The sequence below is a fragment of the Xenopus tropicalis genome, chromosome 8 (genome assembly GCF_000004195.4).
Source record: "Xenopus tropicalis strain Nigerian chromosome 8, UCB_Xtro_10.0, whole genome shotgun sequence".
Taxonomy (NCBI): Eukaryota; Metazoa; Chordata; class Amphibia; order Anura; family Pipidae; genus Xenopus; species Xenopus tropicalis.
Window position 1 is genome coordinate 44,479,710 of NC_030684.2, and position 23,448 is coordinate 44,503,157.

At 42.1% G+C, this 23,448-nt stretch overlaps 1 protein-coding gene across 3 annotated transcripts in view; it reads left to right on the forward strand.

The window, feature by feature from the left end:
* nlgn3 (neuroligin 3) overlaps positions 1–23,448 on the forward strand; it is a 52,055-nt gene that overhangs the window by 17,671 nt on the left and 10,936 nt on the right. Inside the window, exons 2-3 of one of the 3 annotated variants that reach the window (XM_012968135.3) lie at positions 20,238–20,828; positions 23,144–23,203. In XM_012968135.3, coding sequence (XP_012823589.1) covers positions 20,390–20,828; positions 23,144–23,203 — 499 coding nt within the window. In that variant the 5' untranslated portion in view covers positions 20,238–20,389. Of the gene's footprint in view, positions 1–20,237; positions 20,829–23,143; positions 23,204–23,448 lie in introns of those variants that run through there. The other 2 variants (XM_012968133.3, NM_001171827.1) reach the window with 2 other exon arrangements.

Sequence of the window (23,448 nt, forward strand, 5' to 3'; positions counted from 1 at the left end):
CACTAGCTGCAGAGTCTCTGGGCCACGATGCTTCTTTTACAGAGATTTTTTTTTTAGCATAATGACATAGTAGTCTCAAGCAAATTGAGCTATAATAGTATAATAAACAGCTGCATGATGTGCTTACATGGTTTTCTCATTTTGTTTTGCTTCCATATTATATGTAATTAATAAATGAAAAAAAAACCAGTCCACTTGCATATGAAATTATTTTTCAAAAATACTATGTGCCAATGGGCCTCTTTGACCAATTACATTTTGAGAATTTAGGTTCAAACTGGCCTTGCCATTTTTGAAAGATAACATTGTACACTCTCTAAGAGCTATGGCACACTGTGCTACTTGTAGCCAGGTACTGTTGCATCTACAAAAAACAGAATATCTTGGAATAGACAATACTGAGATTTAAGCATGCCCAATACCCCCCTTCAGACCCAGTTGGCAGTTTATTTGCCTTTGTATGGGGCCCTCTAGTGGCCCTAACCTACCAATATGTGGTCAGAAATCAGGCAGATATTGATTGGGCAGCTTTAAAAAGCTTGTCGATCGGGCGGGACGGGCCCTATATATGCATTTAGGGCTGAATCTACAGGTAGAGGGAGAATCCCTAATGTTGCTACCTCCATATCTGACGATTCAGCTCTGAACGTCAGTGGAGGGAACGAACAATCTTTGTCGCAGGAAAGATCGTTACTGTAAGGTGTATGGCTACCTTTATTCGTCAGCTTGGAGGGGGGCAACTCTTGGGTGCCTGTATAGGAGCTGAAGGGCTGGGAATGGTAGCTTTTTTTGATCCAATTAAACATATGCAGTAGTCTTATGTGCACATACCAGTTGGATCAAAATGGTAGCGGGTAAAAGCAAGAGTGCTTATGGCAGCAGTGGATGGAAATCTATACCAATGTTGTTGAGCCTCCATTACTTCATAGCAAGAGTACATGTACATGAAAATGTGACATGAACAATCCCTTCCAATTGCTTCCCGTGATATTCAGTAGATTAAAAGCAATGACTTTTCACACTGGCTGGCTTTCAGGCTCAGTGCCCTCTTCCACTACCATCCCTAGAGGTGTCAACAAATCACCAAGGGCTCTTACTTTCCAGTAAACATGAAAGAGTTATTGAACAGTTCCTGTAAACACTAATTAATTTACAGTTTATTAGAGGTAAGTCTAATGAACAAGCAAAATAATGCAAGCATACATACGCAGGACATTCAAGTGGAGCATTATATTATTAACACCCAGGAGCTCTATAATGCAGCCCCTTAAAATTGCCTGTTGCTGGGGAGTGGACCAAACCACACTGTAGACTTGGGATACATTTTATAGAGGCTTGGTTATCATCAAGTGCAAGGTACTGCGTTCTTCTTATAAAGAAAACAAGGAAGTAATCAACGATATACATATGATTTGCTTTAAATGGACTCTGTGGCAGATGGCCCTCCTGTATTTTGGAGCCTTCTGGAGTCTATCCAGATAATGCACCTTATACAGTACTTGTACAGCCTGGTTTCTTGGAATAAAGGAAAGAAATAATTCATTTGTTGCCAAATGAATAATTTAGTTTTTTTTTTGTTTTTTTTAGAAAAAAAAAATTCTAAGGTACATGTTTTGAAACAAGGGTTTCATACACACAGCAGATGCAGGCCTGCAAATTTCCCCGCAATTAGTTGCGCAAAAAACAAAAACGTTAATTAAAGGTACTTGCGTCAACATGTACTCTTTGCACTTATATAGTTGCAATCCTTCTCCCTGCTCCAAATTGAGCACCTTTCTGCCTACTGACACGGGAACCCTGTAGCCACCACCTGAACCAGGCCTGAAGCAACTGCATCACATTTCATGCATCAGCTACAGTTGCATCAGCCACAGCTTCCACTGGTGACTGAAACAACACTGGAATTTTGGGAAAGAAACACTACATTGTGGGTTAAAAAAAAAAATCAGAATTGCACATTGGACACTGAACCTGTAGTAAATAAATAACCCCTATTATGTGTTTACTCTGGAAAAATATGTCTGAAATTTTATGAACTCACTTTCCATTATTGCTAAATTAAACCTTTAATTTTATAACACATGGAAACAGGAACAACTTTTTGATTTGAAAATACGAAGGTCCCTGTTTTGGGCAGCTGTTTAGGTGACCCCATGACCCCCATTAGCTATAATGACAAACAATTCTTCATGGTTTTTGCCCCTAAAATGCAAAGTGTGTTATTCTATTTAGATTTAATCATATGGCTTAGGCTAACACTTGAAAATCTTTTTTTTGTGCCTCTTTTAAGGTGGCCATACACATAGCGATTTTCACCAATGGTCGCACGAAAGATCATTCCCACCCTCCACTGATGTGGGAGGAATTCTACCTCCTTCTGCCGATTCAGCCCTGAACGTGGATTTTGCTTGGGCGCCATAATCTTTTAACCCGCCCGATCGACGAGTCAACCGATATCCGCAGCGATATTGGTTGCCTCGTCTAGCCGCCATACACACACCGAATATCGTACAAAACAAGGTTTCATACGGTATTATCGGTGCGTGTATGGCCAGCTTAAGCCCCTTTTGTATGACCAAGCACTTGTTTGCGTACATCCCAAAGAGTCCCCATATGGAGTTAGTGGCATAGTGCAGACTTGTGCATGGCTATTAGCACTACTCCATGTTAGCAATTGTGCCCCCCTTCCTCTGGCAGCAGCTTGTGTCTGTATCATTTGTTCAGTTCACATACATAATATTGGATGCACCGCTGAAGTTATGTGGCATTTGTGGTTAGGTCAGTACAGCACCCCCCTTCTCTGCACAGGGAAAACAGATGTGAGCTACAGCAGCACTTTGTAGAGTTATTTTATTTTATACCTTCATTCCATATTAGAACTGAAGGGATTAAAAATGTATTAACTGTCTGCTCTCTCTCTCGCTCATGAGTATTTGTAGGTCATTTTGTCTTTAAACCTCAAAATAAGAACAATTCTACCTTGGGTAAGTCTCTTTGGACCCAACATGCTGGAAGTGTTCAAATCTGTCATGGTTTTGTTATAATCAGTGCTCAGGTTAGATGGGGTTATCTCTGAACTGCTTCAAACTGATATATTAGACATATCTGGTGAATACAATATCCTAGCAAATAAGGATAAGCCAACCTTCAGATAGTAGATAAATACTAAACTAAAAATAAATCCAACAAAAAAATAAGCAGTTAGAAGGTTGCTGGAAGTTCTCTACAGTTACAACTGCTGGCAGCTCTGTACCATGCCTTTGGTTAGCCGGGAAATGGGTGGCATTAAAGAAACCACATACTGCATGAACTGGTGTTGGTGAATGGAAAAAAAGTAACTTGGGAACCAGTGGTTCCCAAACTGTGAGGCAGTGGGGGCTGAGATTGAAGGCTAAGGTAAGATTGTGATCCTATTCATCATTCTTCAATATATAAAAATGTTATTATGACGTTAGTAGTTTTTTCAGGACAGTGGTTATTCTGCTTGTATTACATTTATTTATACAGTCATATCAGCGTCCTTCTGCTAGTGCTATCCACATGGGACCTTTCACCCAATCTGGAGCAGAAGCCCTTATTCTACACTGCATTAGCAAAGCCTGCCCTGTAATGTTCTGCAGTTTCTGTGCACTGCCCAGTCTGCCTTGTGCTTTTAAGAGGTGATGATTGCTGTCAGTGATATTAATAAATGCATCGTCTGGGGAGGGGGGTTCTAAGTAGAATGTGTCCGTGCCAGATTCATCTATTAAGTGAGCTTCACCTGTATGTTCTGCTTAGCTGTATTCTGCAAAGCGTGATATGTAAAAAGCTGGTTCAGAGAGTAGGGCTAATGCCACACATGACAGATTCTAGAATTAGCCCTACGCTTGAATCAGTGCTCTTCTTTGTCTGCACCTGGAGCCACTGCACCGGCCAGGCTGCAGAAGTACGCAAATATGCATTTCACACTAAAATCTGCTCTGATTCAAGTGTAGGGGCAGATATGCAGCCTGCGTAGGTCAAGAATCTTCCACATGTAGCATAACGCTTGTGCTTGTGCCGCACAGTTAATTGTGCTGGTGCTTCTGTACATATCCTGTGGTTTTCTAAACCACAGCCTACTATATTGTTAGGGAACTATATTTTTGTATATAACAGTGTAGTCCAACAGGAGGACTATGGGCAAGATGTGTCCCTCCAAAGGATTTTTATGGCCTCCATTCTGTTGGAATGCTCCGGAGACTTTACTGTATGACATCATCATTTTAATTTAATCCTGACCTCGAACGTGCAGTATGAGAAATATTCGGTCCACTTCATGTAATAAATAGGACAGCCCTGCTTTATAAGCTACCCTGTACAGTGAATCAGAATTCAGAAAGGAAAAGGGATGAAGGGGATCACTTGACCAGATAAAAATATTGATACAATTATAAATGACATATTGTAATAGACAGTCCTAACTTTTTTTTTGTATTTGTACTGTATCAAGAAACAGAGGTAAAGGAGGGCATGCATGCCAGCGAGACACATTCAAATAATGATAAATATATTGTTGTTTCTGGTCGAGGGTACATGCACTTTTTATTGTTATATGTACCTTTAAAAGAAGGACACATTAGCCTTTGTGTAAATTGCCCTACTATATTATGGGGCAAGTTTTACATTCATTGACTATTGCATGTGGCAGGTTTTACATTCTAAAAAGCAGACTATGTTGGTATAAATGTTTCATTTAATATTTTCCATTTTTCTGGAGCTAAAAGTATTTGCCAAGAGAGACATATATCTGTCAAACCTATAAGTTATGTGAACCCATAGAATACCTAACAGTACTTACAGTACATTGGACTAAAACCTTCTACCCTTTCTTTGGAATGCAGTGTAGAGCTGAATCTGTTCTAGAAACATATTTTGCTCAATAATTTCCTGAATCTCTTGAAATTGGGGACTTTAGTTGGGTGACTAGATCACTAGAAAATTCCAGAACTCATCTAGAAAGTCCAGCTAGAAGGGCTCTGCAGATTGCAATTGAATTTGAATGCAATCAATGCAGCTCTGCAACATGCATTTATTAGTTGTGTCCCTGAATTTTCAAGTAATCTGGTCACCTTAGACTATAGCATGTTGCTTTAAAACATTTTAGATATCAGTCTGTTTCCATCTAGCTGCCCGGTACCAACCCACATTCAAACACTGGCATTCTGGGTGTAATAGGTGCTAAACTACTGTTGGGGCCCCAGGCTTCTGTAATTGCTTTGGGTCCATTATTCTTTAAGCCTGACTAGATTCAGTCTGTTCCTACTGTCAGCACAGAGTCTTGTGTGACATTATCCCTGATTTTGCAATATATCATAGCATCATTCAGAAGGTATCTCTGGAATCCTAGGGAGGGCTGGGTCATAAAAAATGTCCTGTAAGGAAGAATCTGGCCCCAGTCATCATCAAGATACCATATTTTGTAATCTGTAGTAATACACAACTTTGCATGGTGGACCAGTTGTCATTAAAGTGGACCTGTCACCCAGACATAAAAAGCTGTATAATAAAAGTCCTTTTCAAATTAAACATGAAACCCAAATTCATTTTTATATTAACACATCCAAACCCATTATAAAGGCATTTAAAAATCCCAGTTTGGGCATAGAGGCGGGGCAGACAATAACTTTAGCTGTCCGTTCAGCACTACCTAGATGTCTCTGCACATCTCACTTTTCCCCTCCTTCCTCCTCATCTAATTGTGTAGCCAGTGCATGGGCATGGGCATCAGGTCCCCCATTCTGGCATATAAACAAGATTTTGGCATGATACAAAGCTTGCCTTACTAACATTGTCCACAAAATGGTGCCTGCCTGCTTGCTTTGACTGAGTAATTCTATGACGGAATGAAACAAGATTTATATTATTTATATAGAGTAAGTAAAGTTTATTTTGCTCAACTAACAATATAGAAAATAATTTGGAGTTATTTCTTAGGGTGACAGGTCCCACATTGCTCAGCAACACACTTTAGGCCCTACTGAGCATGCTTCCTGAGCTTTCAACTCCCTGACATCTGTAAGGGCTCTGGCACACGGGGAGATTAGTCGTCCACGACAAAACTCCCTGTTCGCGGGCGACTAATCTCCCCGAGTTGCTTTCCCCTGCCATCCCACCGGCGAAAATGTAAGTCGGCGGTGGGATGGCACACGCGGCGGCGCGATTTCGCGCAAATCGCCGAAAAAGCCTCGCGAGTCTTTTTCGGCGATTTCGGGAAATCGCGCCGCGGCGTGTGCCATCCCGCCGGCGACTTACATGTTCGCCGGTGGCATGGCAGGGGAAGGTAACTCGGGGAGATTAGTCGCCCGCGAACAGGGAGTTTTGTCGCGGGCAACTAATCTCCCCGTGTGCCAGAGCCCAAACTGTTGCAATTGATACACTGGTTGCTGACATTTTCCTGCTGATGCTGAGAAATGTATCAATCAGTGTACAGGTATGGGACCGGTTATCCAAAATGCATAGGACCTTGGGTTTTCTGAAAGAGGGGTCTTTCTGTAATTTGGATCTCCATACCTTGTCTACTAAAAAAATAATTTAAATATTTAATTAAACCCAGTAGGATTGTTTTGCCTCCAATATGGATCAATTATATCTTAGGATCAAGTACATGGTACTGTTTTATTATTACAGGTATTGGACCCCTTATCCAGAAACCCATTATCCAGAAAGTTCCAAATTACGGAAAAGCCATCTCCCATAGACTCCATTTTAATTAAATAATTCACATTTTTAATAATGATTTCCTTTTTCTCTGTGATAATAAAACAGTACCTTGTACTTGATCCCAACTAAGATACAATTAATCCTTATTGGAGCCAAAACAATCCTAATTTGGTTTAATTACTGTTTAAATAATTTTATTAGCAAACTTAAGGTATGAGATCTGATCTACGGAAAGACCCCTTATACGGAAAACCCTAGGTCCCGAGCATTCTGGATAATGGGTCCCATACCTGTACAGAGAAAAAGGAAATCATTTTTAAAAAACATGAATTCTTTTATTAAAATGGAGTCTGTGAGAGATGACTTTCCCATAATTCATAGCTTTCTGGATAATGGGTCTCCGGATAACAGATCCCATACCTGTATCAGTTTGGAGAGTTGTTGACCTAATATACAGAGGAAAATGAAACAAATTCTTTTTTTGGTGTTAAAAATTATGTTATGTGAAGGTAAACTGCCCCTTTAAAGACCCTTTGGAAGCCCTGTGATGGTTGATGTCCTCATTAGCGGTGCCACCACTTTTGGTACCGAAGTGATATATCTTTTGCAGAATATTTTGACATTCATCTTGTGTGAAATAATGTTCTTTCCTTGCGGGAATTGATGAATATAGGTTATGAAGCATCTCAGGATTATGATGAATCTGACGAAGGACCTTCAATCTCCCATTGAACACTTGTAAAAGCGTTGAAGCTGCTTATAGCTGAGAATCCATTTCTGGGATGTTTTCTCCCCCGTAGTGTGGGGGAGTACGACTGTTGAATGCTTATTATAAGTGTGATACAGATAGGCAGAGCTGTTCTGACACAGTAGCAGGGCTGCAGAACAGTGATATCTGGACTGATAGCATTGACCTCGGCTGATAAGCAGTAGCACTGGGCAGTGCTTCAGGCTTGTGCTGACTCTGTTGCCAAAGTATCCCAGATAACTTCAATAAATAACGTGTGCAGGCTTCCAAGTGGGGATGTTGCTTGCTCTGTGCCAATATACTGTTTGGCTTATTGTGCTGCTAGTAGTACAGTAATAGGTTTGGTAATGCAAGTTTTATGCCGATTATGATTTTTCTGATTTGTCCATTTCTGTTCTTTTAAAAGGAACCACAATATAATATTTAAGGATGGAGTGTGTAGGGCAGGGATCCCCAACCTTTCTTACCCCAGTCAAAGGTAAAAAGACTTGGGGAGCAACACAAGCATCATAACAGTTCATGGAGGTTCCAAATAAGTGCTAAGATTGGCTATTAGGCAGCCTCTATGCACACAATCAGCTTATAGGAGGCTTTATTTGGGAGTAAATCTTGTTTTTGTTCAATCAGAACTTGCCACCAAGTCAGGAATTCAAAAATAACTACCTGGTTTGGGGGCACTGAGAGCAACATCCAAGGGGTTGGTGAGCAACATGTTGCCCCTGAGCCACTTGTTGGGGATCACTGGTGTAGGGGATATTGGTACAGTCAAAGAAACTGGTCAGTGGCACATGCATAGTCATCAGTCCAGACCAAATATAAAGCAAAGAATGGGATCCCTTATCTGGAAACCTGTTATCCGCAAAGTAACGAATTACAGAAAGGCCATCTTCTATATACTCCATTATAAGCAAATAATTATAATTTTTAAAAATGATTACTGATTAATGATTACTTTTTCCCTCTAATAATAAAACAGTACTTGATCCCAACTAAGATATAATTAATCCTTATTGGAGGCAATAGAAGCCTATTGGGTTTATTCAATATTTAAATGATTTTTAGCAGACTTAAGTTATGGAGATCCAAATTACAGAAGGATCCCTTATCCGGAAGACCCCAGGTCCCAAACATTCTGGATAATAGGTCCCATACCTGTATAAGGGAATGGAATGCAGTGTACAAAAAATGGCAGCAATGGTCCTTTTTTTAATTTTATGTTTTCACACTGCATTTTGTTCTTTACAAAATGCCCCAGGTCTCTGCGCTCTATTTGGGAGGTAATGTTTATCAGGGCTCTATTGGGTGCTAGTGCTCTAACGCTTGTGCCCCATGGTTAAGTAAATGGCCCCTTGTGTCTTTGACAGTGCAGTTACCCAAAGTTAAGTGTCAGCAATTATTTGTATTAGTCTGCTACAAGCTATAAAGTGATTATTTCGTTGGTGGCTGCGCATATATTAGCACCTATGTTATGATCATTATCCTGGGTATATATAGCACCGACACATTTTTGCCGCCCAGATTTTTCATCAGCCCATCCCCCATTGGAGTTTACAATGTAAACACATACTATAGGTTAATATATATATCAGAAGCTGGCTAGCCTGCCTGTGTGTTTGGAAGTGTGGGAGCAAACTGAAGTACCTAAAGGAAAGCCATGCAAATACATGGAGAGCATACAGGCACACAAACTCTTTGCTCAGGTCAGGACAGAAGGCAGCAGTACTAACCACCCACTAGTAAATTAGTGCCAGTGTCAGCACCTCTTTTATGGACAGAACTAGGCCACCATAATGCTGAAAAAACAAGCTTTGTCTACTGGTAGATCTATGCAAACAACTTGTTTAGCAATGTACAGGGTTTTCTGGATAAAGGGTCTTTCTGTAAATTGAATCTCCATAGCGTAAAATCACCAAAACATGAATTAAATCCAATACAGGTATGGGACCTATTATCCAGAATGCTCGGGACCTGGGGTTTTTCGGATAAGGGTCTTTCCATAATTTGGATCTCCATACCTCCATACCAAGTCTGCTAAAAAATAATTTAAATATTGAATAAACCCAATAGGCTTGCTTTGCCTCCAAAAAGGATTACTTATATCTTAGTTGGGATCAAGTACAAGCTACTGTTTTATTGTTACAGGAAAAAAGGAAATCATTTTTAAAAACTAGAATTATTTGCTTATATTGGAGTCTATGGGAGATGGCTTTTCCGTAATTCAGAACTTTCTGCATAACAGGTTTCTGGATAAGGGATCCTGTACTACTGTTTTTGCCTCTAATAAGGATTAATTATAACTTAGTTGGGATAAAGTACAAAGTACTGTTTTGTTATAACAGAGCAAGAGGAAATCATTTTGAAACATCTACTGGGTAAATTATTTGATTAAAATGGAGTCTATGGGAGATGGTCTTTCCGTAATTCAGAGCTTTCTGGATAAATTAATATTTATAGCAATAAATGGTGCACTGACATTGTTGCCTTGTGCACTGACATTGTTGTTTCTAAATCTATGCCTTCTGATATTTCATTTGGTTATACATGAATGGTTCCCAAACTATTCGTCCGGCCTTCCAGGGAAAGGGCATGGAGTTGTGGCTGGTGGGTAATTCCCAAAAGCCATTTAGGGTAAGGTTTGGAAAGAATGTGTATTTGCTGATATTCAGGGTGAATGCTTTGCTGCCCTTCTTTTTTTTTTTTTTTTTTGTATCTGTGGCTGAAGGGATTATAAAACAATGTAGCCTTGTTTTGGCTAAGGGGTGGCCCTGATCAAATATTGAATAGGATAAAAAAAGGAGTCATTGAACTAAAAAGTTCAGAAAACCACTGCTATAAATCAAGTTCCCTTCATTCACTCCTTGTCCCACGCCTCTTGAGCATGTCTTATTTTATCATTTTATCATGTCTGTCAAGTATGCCTCTTGCTTTCAGCCTTGGCACTTTGCAAACTGTACATTTGCCTGTAGCATAGCTTATCTTCCTTTCCAAGTATCCTGGCTCTCCACTAGTCTGAGCTGTCAGGGGGAAATATAGCTTTGGAATAGGTAGAATGGTAAATTTAGGTTTTTATATGTACTTTAGAGAGAAAGACAGAGAGCAAAAGGATCTATTCTTTAAGTGTGGATGGGAACGGCCATTTTGCTTTTTTTGAGGCATTCACAGACAGAGTGAATCTGTCCTTTCTTGCAATGCTTTATTGTTACATTTTCAGAATACATAAAAATCAATTGAAAACTGACAGGCCTCACTTAGAAATATACATGACAAAATGTTACCAAGGAATGCTTAATGCATGCAAACTTTATCCTCACTTAGCTGTCTATTCGTGGTACATAACCCCTTCTCATAAATAGGGTTTATTTTCCCTTGACTTCCTTAGTGGCGTAAGCATTTATATTGTTCCTAGGTACTTTGCTGGCTTGAGTAGCATGCAATCCCATCCAACCCCTGCTGTTTCTCCCCCAGCCCCTGAAAAAGTGGAGCACCGGCATTCATCTCTCTGCCAGTTCCTGTAGAGTGCATTCCCTCTGCCTGTATGTCCTCAATCAACAGAGAATGACCCATTTATTCACATTTAATGCTGTCCTAACAAAATGGAAGCCCTTGCAAAAACCCCTTCTGTGCGATTCACGTTTCTGCTGCCCTTGTGTGTAGGTTTGTAATCCTGTTATACAGGTCTGCTTCATGAATAAGTGATGCTACTAACACACTGTATTCTCTCAGACCCTATATATATGTCCTTTATCGTGTGACTTTATTATAGGACCTTTTGGGAATTAGTTTCTGCTGTAAGGCACCTTGGAGCTAGGCCCCTGCCTCATAGTGAATACCTAGCCTAAAGCAGCCTTTTATTTGCCATAGTCTTTCTTCCATTCTCTCGCATCCAGGGTGGGATTCACCTCCATGTGTTCATCTGCTTTCACTGTGACTCCACATATGCAACTCCTGCCTATCCATGGAGAACATTGCCTGAGCACTCATTCAATTTTCTGTTGCACTCCAGCATGGCCCTTAGAACTCTATGCATTTATGCTGCAATTTTTCCCAGAATGCCCAGCCCTTGGGTTCCTATTCTACAGGCCATGCTTATAGCAGAAATGGCATAACTGTGCTGCATTTTAGTTCCAGTCCTGTTTGCCTTTAGCCGATGCAACATGTGACAGGCTCTTAAGCATGAAGCACTCTTGCTGTAAGCCCCCCTGGATTTGCTGCAAAGTGTGGCCTTAGCATTCAGAGCAATGTGCGTATCCCCGCAGAGAATGCACCCCGCCTTCAGCCCCCCTGCGTGCCCCCGCAGAGTGTGACCTTAACTGATACAGTAGCTCTGTGCCTATCATGTCAGACAGGCAGCAGTGCTGAGCCCCCCCGCCTGTTGCTGCACTGGGCTCCCCTACAGCTACACACTCCTGCCTGTTGCTGCAGAGTGTCTCAGACAGGAAAGTGTTATAAAGATGTTGGGGGAGGGTACCCGAGCTGAATAGAGGCGCGCGACAGGCTGCAGTTTCTATGGCAACGGCGTGAATGAGTGAACATGAAAATCAGCCGCAGACCCTCACTGCAGGAGAGAAGGAGGTGGGAAGAGGGTGCTCCTGTGTTGAGAGGGGGGTTGGGGATGTGTGGAGGGAGGGGACCTCCTGAGTGAGGAGGTGACAGAGCTTTCTGAGACGCTGCTCAAGCAGCCCATTCCTCATCTGTGTTATGCCTCCATGTCTAACCTTGTACCACATTCACCTGTTCTTCTCCATCCCTCTCCCCCCATTTCCTCTCTAACCCCTCTGTCTATCATCTGCCGTTATCGTTTCTATAGGTGATCCATCCCTTTTATAGCTATCCCATTCCCTCTTGCCCCCCCACTATTTCTTAGTCTCACCGCCCTTCTTCTCGCCCTGTAACTGTTGTGCTTCTCAGTTGATAACCTTATGCGCATAGAGAACCCCAAGAGCCATCCAGAATCTCAGTCACTCTTTTCCACATCCAATTATGCCTTTTCCATCTCTTCTTTGCCTCAGTCCTTCACTGCTCATGTGTCACAGCTTCTCATTTCCCTGTGCCTCTGCTTCCTTTTCCCTACCTGTGCCTCCTGGGCAGGGCTTTCATATCTTGCATTGCCTGGGCTTGTTATGCTGTCTGGACTTGGCATGTTTGTTTGTCACATTGTTTTTGTTGTTCCCCAGTGTATTGTGCAACAAAATATAAATTAACTAAACAGTAATTATTCCTATCTGTGCCTTACACAAGTCCCCTAATTATGTTTCAGCCCAGTCCCTTTCCCTGTGTTCCCCACCTCTGTGCCTTACGTCTCCCTTCCTGTCGGTCCCCTTGTTAAAGCACCTGCTGTGCCATTCTTATCATTTTCCTATTCCTATGCTTTCCTCAACTTTTTCTGTGTCTCAGTTCCCCCCATGTACAGTCTTAGGTTAAATTCTTATTTAATCTTTGCTTTTGCCTCACTTATGCTACCAGTGCCCCTCATGTAGGTACCAGCTCATACCATTTGCCCTTTCTCTGTGCCTCCAGTCATGTGTCAGCTCAGACACTTCTCTCATTTTCCCCTTAAGGGCAGGCACTTATGAGTGTTTGCTTCTGCGCTTCTATGCGCTGTGCAGCATGTTGCATCCCACCTGCGTTTGTCGCTTAAATACACCTCTGTTAGAATGAGCACTATAGGAAGAATATGATGCGTTTGTTTCTGTGGCGGAACGCAGGGAAGCGAGGTGCTCGTGAGTGTGAGCCCTGACTGAGCACTGTGCCTCAGCGCTCCCACTTATGTTCTAATTCCACCAATCTTTTCACTAGCTTCCCCCTGTGCCTCACTTATCTTCATCTGCTCCTCAGGCCCTCCTCAGATGTGCCATCTTCCTATTTCCCCTTTACTGTGTCAATTTTATCTTATTTGACCTGTCTCCTTTATTTATATGTCCCCAAACTCAGACTAGCTTTCCCGTCCTCATTTATTTCTCTTTGTTTTCTTTATGCCCTCAGTGTTTTTGCATTCTTTATTCCCTCATATCCTTCCATAAGGCATTCTACCCCACTCACCTTTCCACACGCACCTTAAGTAGTTTTCCTGCTTGCAGTAATGCCTCAATTGTATCTATTCCTTCCATTTAACTAATGCTCACTAATGGTATAATCCTGTTTATTTAATGTGATTTTTCCCTCTGCTATTACCTGCTACTTCCCCTCTTCTGTCCTTCCTTTTGTTTCCTGTCCTTAGTTATTTCTGTTACATGTTTCCCCTGCCCTGCTATTCACTCTCACCACTTCTCCTGCCCACTTGTATTGCTATCTTTTCCTTCTTGGCTCTGTAAGGTATCTTACACAAAGGCGTTTTGGCAGCTTTAGCTGCTCGGCTCTATTACCCACTTCCCCTTCTTAGATCTATATGTTTCTTCCCCTGCTCAGTTATATTACCAGCATCAGCTGCTCAGCTTACTTCCACTGCAAAACCTATTACCTACCTTCTTCCTACTCATCTGTATTTCCTACTTCCAGTGCTTAGCTGTATCACCCACTTCCTTTTCTCTGCTCAGTATGCCTCCTTCTTTGATCAGTTATATTAACTTTACCTATTCTACTCTGTTACCTCTTTTCTCAGCTTGGTAATATCACCCTTTTCCTATACTCACCTCCTTCGCCCAGTTCCTTTACTAAACTCAGTTACTCACTTCCCATTCTCAGCTCTATTACCTGCTTCCTATTCTCAGCTCTATTACTCACTTCTTATTCTCAGCTCTATTACCTGCTTCCTATTTTCAGCTCTATTACCCACTTCCCATTGTCAGCTTTGTTACTCTCTTCCCATTCTCAGTTCCATTACCTGCTTCCCATTCTCAGCTCTATTACCCGCTTCCCATTCTCAGCTTTGTTACTCTCTTTCCATTCTCAGCTCCATTACCCGCTTCCTATTCTCAGCTTTGTTACTCTCTTCCCATTCTCAGCTCCATTACCCGCTTCCTATTCTAAGCTTTGTTACTCTCTTCCCATTCTCAGCTCCATTACCCACTTCCTATTCTCAGCTTTGTTACTCTCTTCCCATTCTCAGCTCCATTACCCGCTTCCTATTCTCAGCTTTGTTACTCTCTTCCCATTCTCAGCTCCATTACCCGCTTCCTATTCTCAGCTTTGTTACTCTCTTCCCATTCTCAGCTCCATTACCCGCTTCCTATTCTCAGCTTTGTTACTCACTTCCCATTCTCAGCTCTATTACTCGCTTCCCATTCTCAGCTCTATTACCTGCTTCCTATTCTCAGCTTTGTTACTCTCTTCCCATTCTCAGCTCCATTACCCGCTTCTTATTCTCAGCTTTGTTACTCACTTCCCATTCTCAGCTCTATTACTCGCTTCCCATTCTCAGCTCTATTACCCGCTTCCCATTCTCAGCTCTATTACCTGCTTCCTATTCTCAGCTTTGTTACTCTCTTCCCATTCTCAGCTCCATTACCCGCTTCTTATTCTCAGCTTTGTTACTCACTTCCCATTCTCAGCTCTATTACTCGCTTCCCATTCTCAGCTCTATTACCCGCTTCCCATTCTCAGCTCTATTACCTGCTTCCTATTCTCAGCTCTATTACCAGCTTCCCATTCTCAGCTTTGTTACTCTCTTCCCATTCTCAGCTCCATTACCCGCTTCCTATTCTCAGCTTTGTTACTCACTTCCCATTCTCAGCTCTATTACCTGCTTCCCATTCTCAGCTCTATTACCAGCCCCCATTCTCAGCTCTATTAATTGCTTCCCATTCTCAGCTCTATTAATTGCTTCCCATTCTCAGCTCTATTACCCACTTCCCATTCTCAGCTCTATTGCCTGCTTCCCATTCTCAGCTCTATTACTTGCTTCCTATTCTCAGCTCTATTACCTGGTTCCAATCTCAGCTTTGTTACTCACTTCCCATTCTCAGCTCTATTACCCGCTTCCCATTCTCAGCTCTATTACCCACTTCCCAATCTCAGCTCTATTGCCTGTTTCCCATTCTCAGCTCTATTACCTGCTTCCCATTCTCGACTTTATTACTCTCTTCCCATTCTCGGCTCTATTACCTGCTTCCTATTCTCAGCTTTATTACCCACTTCCGTTTCTTAGCTCTATTACCTGCTTCCCATTCTCAGCTCTATTACCTGTTTCCCATTCTCAGCTCTATTACCTGCTTCCTATTCTCAGCTTTATTACCCACTTCCGTTTCTTAGCCTTATTACCTGCTTCCCATTCTTAGCTCTATTATCCGCTTCCCATTCTCAGCATTATTACCCGCTTCCCATTCTCAGCGTTATTACCCGCTTCCCATTCTCAGCTTTATTACCCGCTTCCCATTCTCAGCTTTATTATCTGCTTCCCATTCTCAGCTTTGTTACTCGCTTCCCATTCTCAGCTCTATTACCCGCTTCCCATTCTCAGCTCTATTGCTCTCTTCCCATTCTCAGCTCTTTTAGGGCTCTGGCACACGGGGAGATTAGTCGACAATGTAAGTCGCCGGTGGGATGGCACACGCGGCGGCGCGATTTCACGCAAATCGGCGGAAAAGCCTTGCGAATCTTTTTCGGCGATATCCCCGTGTGCCAGAGCCCTTAGCTCTATTACCAGCTTCCCATTCTCAGCTCTATTACCTGCTTCCTATTCTCAGCTTTCTTAGCTCTATTATCCGCTTCCCATTCTCAGCTTTATTACCCGCTTCCCATTCTCAGCTTTATTACCTGCTTCCCATTCTCAACTTTATTACCTGTTTCCCATTCTCAGCTTTATTACCTGCTTCCCATTCTCAGCTTTATTACCTGCTTCCCATTCTAAGCTTTATTACCTGCTTCCCTTTCTAAGCTTTATTATCTACTTCCCATTCTCAGCACTATTATCTGCTTCCCATTCTCAGCTTTATTACCTGCTTCCCTTTCTAAGCTTTATTATCTACTTCCCATTCTCAGCACTATTACCCGCTTCCCATTCTCAGCTCTATTACTCGCTTCCCATTCTCAGCACTATTACCCGCTTTCCATTCTCAGCTCTATTACCCATTTCCCATTCTCAGCTTTTTTACCCACTTCCCACTCTCAGCTCTCTTACCCACTTCCCATTCTCAGCTCTACTACCCACTTCCCATTCTCGGCTCTATTACCCACTTCCCATTCTCAGCTCTATTACACACTTCCTATTCTCAGCTCTTTTACCTGCTTCCCATTCTCAGCTCTATTACCTGCTTCCCATTCTCAGCTCTATTACCCACTTCCCATTCTCAGCTCTATTACCTGCTTCCCATTCTCAGCTCTATTGCTCTCTTCCCATTCTTAGCTCTATTACCCGCTTCCCATTCTCAGCTCTATTACCCGCTTCCCATTCTCAGCTCTATTACCTGCTTCCCATTCTCAGCTCTATTACCCGCTTCCCATTCTCAGCTCTATTACCTGTGCCCCATTGTCAGCTCTATTACCCAATTCCCATTCTCAGCTTTATAGGCAACTTTCAGTGCTGACTTTAGTTAGCGACTTTTCCTGCGTAGTTTCCATACTCAAGTACAATATTGCTACTAATTGTTGTCTCTTATATCTCTTCAATCTTAGTAGTCCATTCAATCCTTATTAGCTTATAGCAGTTATTCTACCCCTTTTCTTTTTTCCCAGTAAACCTTATTTTCTGTTTCTTACGTTCCCAATTTCACACCCCATTTCTTTTATTGCCCCTACTGCCCCTGCTCTCCCCCTTTTAGCAACAGCCCAGCCTAATTTTCTGTGCTAATCACTTCCTATGTCTCCTCTTTTATCTGGGTTAAATTCCCAGCCAATCTTCCTTCCCCTTTCTGCTTTGCCTCCTCCTCTCATCAATACCACACTTCAGCCCCTTCTGAACTCCCTCCACTTTCCCACTCCTCCTGCTTGCCATTGCTTCCTGATTCCCTATTTCCTGTTTGCCCTCCCTGCTCCGCTCTTACTGCCCCTCTCTCTATTTCATCCTTTCTTTGTCTTCTCAGTGATCTTTATTCCCCTCTCCTAATGCCTTGCTGTGCCCCCTGTCCTCCTGTGCCTCAAAACATTTCTCCCTCCCTCTGTCTCACACACAACCATTTACATTCTGCTGCTGTGCCTCTTCTGTCACCATCTTAAAGTAACAGATCTCATAGTTTGGGGGTGGGGTGGGTTGGGGGGAGACTCTTCTATGTATACAGGAATGCTGCTGTGCATTTTTTCCCAAACTAATTGGTGCCATTTGTGGGTCAGGAGAGCAGTGGTCACCCATACATCATCCATATTGGCACTAATGTTGGCGTATGCATATGGGAACCTGGATAGAGCAGATTTAGTGGAATCTGCACAGTATGCGATCCCCAGAATCTGCTAGAGTTTGCAGAATATGATAGGAAATTCAAGAGCATTTCTGTGCAACCTGCAGGGAAAAGATGTGGGAGTAGGAATGCAGAGGAGGAGAATTAGTCCACAGCATTGCACTGTCTCTTCTGTAGTCTGTGCCAAAAGAGTGCAGGATGCTGGGAGTCGTGCCATGTGCAGCTCGGGATGGATTCTCTTGCTTGTCAGGAACTAAAATCTTGTGTTTAAATGGTGTGAAAGCACAATATGAAGCGGAAGAACAAGAGGGGGGATCTGAAAATGGCAAATGGCACAATGCTTTCTGTAAAGGGAGTGGCTTCACGCTTAAGAAAGAAGAGGTGCAGTGATGGCATGGATCATAACTGACCTGAACGAAAGTGATCTAATTTTTTTTCATATGGATCAGTTAAAAGAGTCACTGAAGTTAGAATGCAAGTTTCTTGTTATAAAAGATGCTGGTGATATCTACAGCTGGATATATACATTTGCCTGTATGCGTGTGCATACATTTATAAATGCTGGGCAATATAAAGTCCTCAATGATTTCTGATACATTTTGGGATATATACATTTTGATATATTTTGGGATAGGATGGGTTGGGAGGACACGTTCTGTTATGGTACTAAGGGTTTTTGGTGTTAGGAGGTATGAGTGTAAATGTGCATGGAGATGAGACACAGATAGCGTTGCCACCTGGCAACTATGTAACCACCTTGGCCAGCACAAATGACACTTGGTGTAAAGGAGGAGACATAACAGTTTGGACAGTGGTTCTCAACCTTGCTAATGCCGCAAACCTTTAATACAGTTCCTTGTGGAACTTGTGGTGACCACCAACCATAAATTATTCCCAAGACCATAGGAAATATGTGTTTTCCGATGTTCGTAGGCGACCCCTGTGAAGGGGTCATTCGACCCACAGGTTGAGAACTGCTAAGTTAGGAAGACCGGATATTTTTCCCGTAAAGGGTGGCACTGGCATCCCTAAGAGCAGAAGGGTAGAGCTTCAGAAAGCTGAAGGGCTGATAATGCCACACTGAGATGCTCTGAACAATTAGTGCCATGTCCACACTACAAATTAAAGTAATTGGTGCTACTGCAGAATGTGAACAAATTTTGGGCACTCTCCCTCAACGAACAATAGAACAGATGGATCTAAACCACTTCTTTCATCTTTTCATCTTTTTTATTTAATATTTCAGAGGATCCTGTTTACAGTGGACAAGAATGTAATTTGGGTATGTGTGGAAGGGCTGTGTATATGGAGAGAATCTGCCATCAGTGAAGACAGTATTTATAAGCAGTTTATATAGAGCAGGACTGCCTGAAGGGAGGGAGACTGTGTTTAATGACTGTTACCTATCTGAAATCTATATCGTCTACATACAGGCTCTTCCGAAATGTTCATTGTATTTGTTTAGTGGAAAAACTTATTAACTTTTGATAAATCTGCCTTTTAGCATCACAATTTTGTTTTCGGAGCTTTATTATAAATGATGCACAAATACTGCTATTAAACGTGTGGCCGTCCTGCAAATGACATATAATTTCTTGTTGTTGGCAAAGAATTAACACAGTGCCAGCAATCAGGGCCATATTTATCATATAGGCACCCAAGGGCCCGTGCCTAGGGCAGTATCTTTAGTGGTGGGACTGTCAGTGGAAATGAGGGGCTGTTGGCTATTCTGACATTCTGCTAAACCTTGTGAGTAATCTTTGCCCCAAAACAGTACAGCCAGCAAATTGTATTTGAAAGGAATATGTATTATACTTGTCTTTCTGTATAAGAGGAGGCAGAATAAGAACAGCACGTTATATGCGGGAATGTGTTTCCTTTGGGAGTCTTCACCTGGTGTGAGGACAAATTGTAATGCATTTTGTGTCACAACACAGACAAACGCCGGGCCAGTTTAATATAGTACTGGAAGCTTGGCTGGGTAGCAGAAGACAGTGGCCCAAGGACATATGTAAACAACTTGCCGGGGTGTGCATATGAATACCTGCAATTGTATCTTTGTGCATAATTTTAGCAGTCTGTGAAAGGTTGTTTTGTGTGTTCTATATTATATGAAGTTGTGTGTGTTTGTTTTGTGCTTCCAACATGTTGCAAGTCAATATGTATGTATGTAGTGATCTACTTGTGGGAAAAGGGGACTAGTGTGTGCACTGCTTACTGCCACACATACATTTAGTCTGTGCAGCAAAGGCTGGGTGCTGTATGCAGCCCACATAGAGCGTGTTGGAAGAATGAATGAAAGCAGTGTCTATAGTGGGTGTATTTAAAATGCAAGGCAGTCCACATAAAACAAACAGGATGCTGTCATTTGGGCCAAAATAGCATGTGCAACAAGCTTTGTGTAATATGCTTTTCATTTATTTTTCTAAATTGACCCCAAAGCCATAACAGGGGTCCCAGATTATGGGCTCTTGCCTTGCTTGTATATGAAAATGATGCATTTGTTCCCACTTATAACCAACATTTATTCCTCTCTTCAGATCACTTGGACCCTGTCGGCTATCCCGATGCCTATCTACCCTGTGTATTGCTTGTGTAGTGCAAGATGTGAATGACATCCTTTGAGGGCAAACCTGTATTCCTGTTGCTACCAGTGAAGTGTCCTTGATGCGAGAGCTATACCACTTGGACCATGCATGGGGTTGGGCTGAAAGTGGCCCCCAGGAAGCTGAGTCTGGTCCTGTGGGTTCTGAGTGTCACCTCCCGTGTCCTGTCCTCTCATGCACAGGTGTATTCTCAGACCGTCAACACACACTACGGCAAACTGCGTGGCACACGTGTGCCCTTACCAAGCGAAATCCTGGGTCCTGTGGATCAGTACCTAGGAGTGCCCTATGCTGCACCACCTGTGGGAGAGAAACGTTTTCTCCCACCAGAACCACCACCCTCCTGGTCCGGAATAAGGAATGCCACCCATTTCTCTCCAGTGTGCCCTCAGAACATACAGAATGCAGTACCAGATATTATGATGCCTGTTTGGTTCACTTCAAACTTGGACACTGTGACAGGGTACTTGCAGGAACAGAGTGAGGATTGCCTGTATCTCAATATCTATGTGCCCACAGAGGATGGTGAGTAATAAGGGGTGCAGTAAGACCCCCTTCAAACATCTGGGTTTTAAGCTGGCTTTCGTGTTGTCCCTCCAGTGTTAAGATGTCCACAGCATGGAGGGGAGGGTGTTTGCTTGCTGCATGATGTATATCAGAAGCAATGAGTGCTCTTTGCTAGTTTCATTTCCAGCAATGTGTCTCCCACCCTATAGCAGTTTGTATTTCGCAGCCAAACTTAAACTCTTTTTGCATTTTGCTTATTCCCTGTCTCCCTTGATTGTGATTTTCCTCCTAGGGCAATAGTGCTTGTCTGTCACCATTTGTATTTCTTTTTTATTTCCCAGAACACACTCAAGGTGTAACCTTTCCCTTCCTCCTGTAATCGCTCTACACCCAATAAACCTCTCAGCCTCTAAGGTCTTATTTTCTCATATCTGTCCACATTTACCTTTAATCATCAGTGTTTCTCCATGTTGTTAATCACCCATAGATAGCCCTTTCATTTTTAAATAAACCACTGTCTAGGCCAAACTCCTTCCTTACTTTGTTGTCCCTCACTGTGCACCATGATTCAACTCAACTTTTTACTGATCATTTCTGTTTTTCATTTATAACTCTATATCTTCATACCTCTCATTACCATCTTTCCACTGAAATGCTATTCACATTCCCTAACTGACTTGCCCTTATTCTTTGCTTTTTGCATTACCCCCTATAATGCTTCATCATTTTAGGTGTGACAACCGTCTTTAAAGTTTCCCTTCTTAAGTCTTTTTTTTAACTCTTCCTCCTTTTAGACCCATTTGCTTCCTGTTCTTTATTTCCCACTATGCTTTTGTTTTGGTACTTGCCTCCTCCATATTTCCCTTATATTTTGTCTAGTTTGCTGTTATTTATGTAGATTTTTTGTGGTTGTCCACCTTCTTGTCACTTGTTTATGCCCTCCTTTCTTATTCTCATTCTTATTTGTTGCTTTCACTACATTCCCAGGAGGTGTAACTAAAGGCCCATGGCCGTGTACACCTTGTTGCAGAGCATCCATCTTTAGCTTCCAATACTAATTTTTCCGCAGCTTTTTATTTCTCTCAGTGTCATATAACTAGAAGATTCTGGGCCCCACAGTATAATCATTTTAGCCCCTAAATCACCCTCATTTAGTTAAATATCTCTGTAATATCTGCATGGGCTTCCATTATTCAGCTATACTGCCCAGAACTTTAGATCCACCACATCTATCTACTTCCAATTCTACCTCCCCATGTTATTGAAATCCCATTACCTGCTGCTTTTTTCAGTTTCTGTCACCATGCTGGGCTTGAATCTTTCTTTTAGTTTGTAGGCCTTTGCTTTGGCATTTCTCTGTTTCTTGTTTTGCCATTTAGACTGCTTATAGCACTTTTTTTATTGTAATATTTTTTATTACTCTTTTATCTATGTCTTTATTGTTATTCTCTTGGCCTCACATGTCAGTTTGCCCTTTCTGGCCTCTCCTTGCTTAGGTACAGCGTAACTGCTTATTTGAACTCCCTTTTCACAGTCTCATACTCACTTCCCTCATCTTTGACAGCTTACTCTTAAACACCTTTGCTCTATGCAGTTCAGTCTTGAGGACAATTTCTTCACTTAGATTTGGGTCATGCCCTTAACCTTAATTCTTTTGTGTTTTTAATAGCTCTTATGTAACCAAACAAGCATGTTGCTATTTTTTGTCTTTAGTCTGACTCTTAACTCCTCCTGACTGAATTTGCTTTCCTGCTGCCTCCATAATATCTGACTTATTATTTCCATTCTCAGTCCTCACCTTCATTCCTCTGAACTTTTGTCATTTACGTAACTGTTGCAGTCTTTGGCCTGATTCCTCCTGTTTCCCTTTCCTTCATCCCCATTCCTTTTTTTCTGATTCTTTCTCAGCTCAACATTCCTTCTACCCAGGCTATGTATATTGATTTTGTAAAGGATTTGGGTGGATATGTTGCATTTGCCAGGATTTTGGGCCACACGTACCACACCCCAATATATATAAATCGGGAATGTGTGGTGTTATTTTCTACATGGGTGTTGCTCTGCCACTCAGCACCTCTCAGCTGATTACTTAGGCCAGAGAGCTGCTCAGTGCCAAAAATGTCTCAATGTAGCCCCACTGTCCAGCACTATTAGGTACTTATCCAGATGAGAAGATGGGATGGGTCTGCATGGGGTAGGGACAACCAGGATTTCCTGGCGCATAAGGCTTTATACCCCTCACATGATGAGAGGGAGCACAGCCACAACAGGCTTGCATGACTCCCCATGGGTGGATCCTCCTATTATTTTGGAGTCTTTTATTCATTTTACAGTAAAGCGGATTTCCAAGGAGTGTGTCCGAAAACCCAACAAGAAAATATGTAGGAAAGGAGGTATGTAATTCCAAGGTGAGGGGGCAGAACCAACCCTTATCCAGAGAGATGCTGGTAGATAAAACAATAATGTATCAAAGATAATTGGCTGGCTGTACAAGTAAGGGAAAGTGAGGGCTTACCCTAATAAAGTGTAGGAGATGCAACCAGTGCAGTAGGAGAGGGGTTAAAAAGTGTGTGCGCTATCCCATACCTGAAGGAAATATAAGTAGTATGGACTGATTTACTAATACGTGTGCTGAATT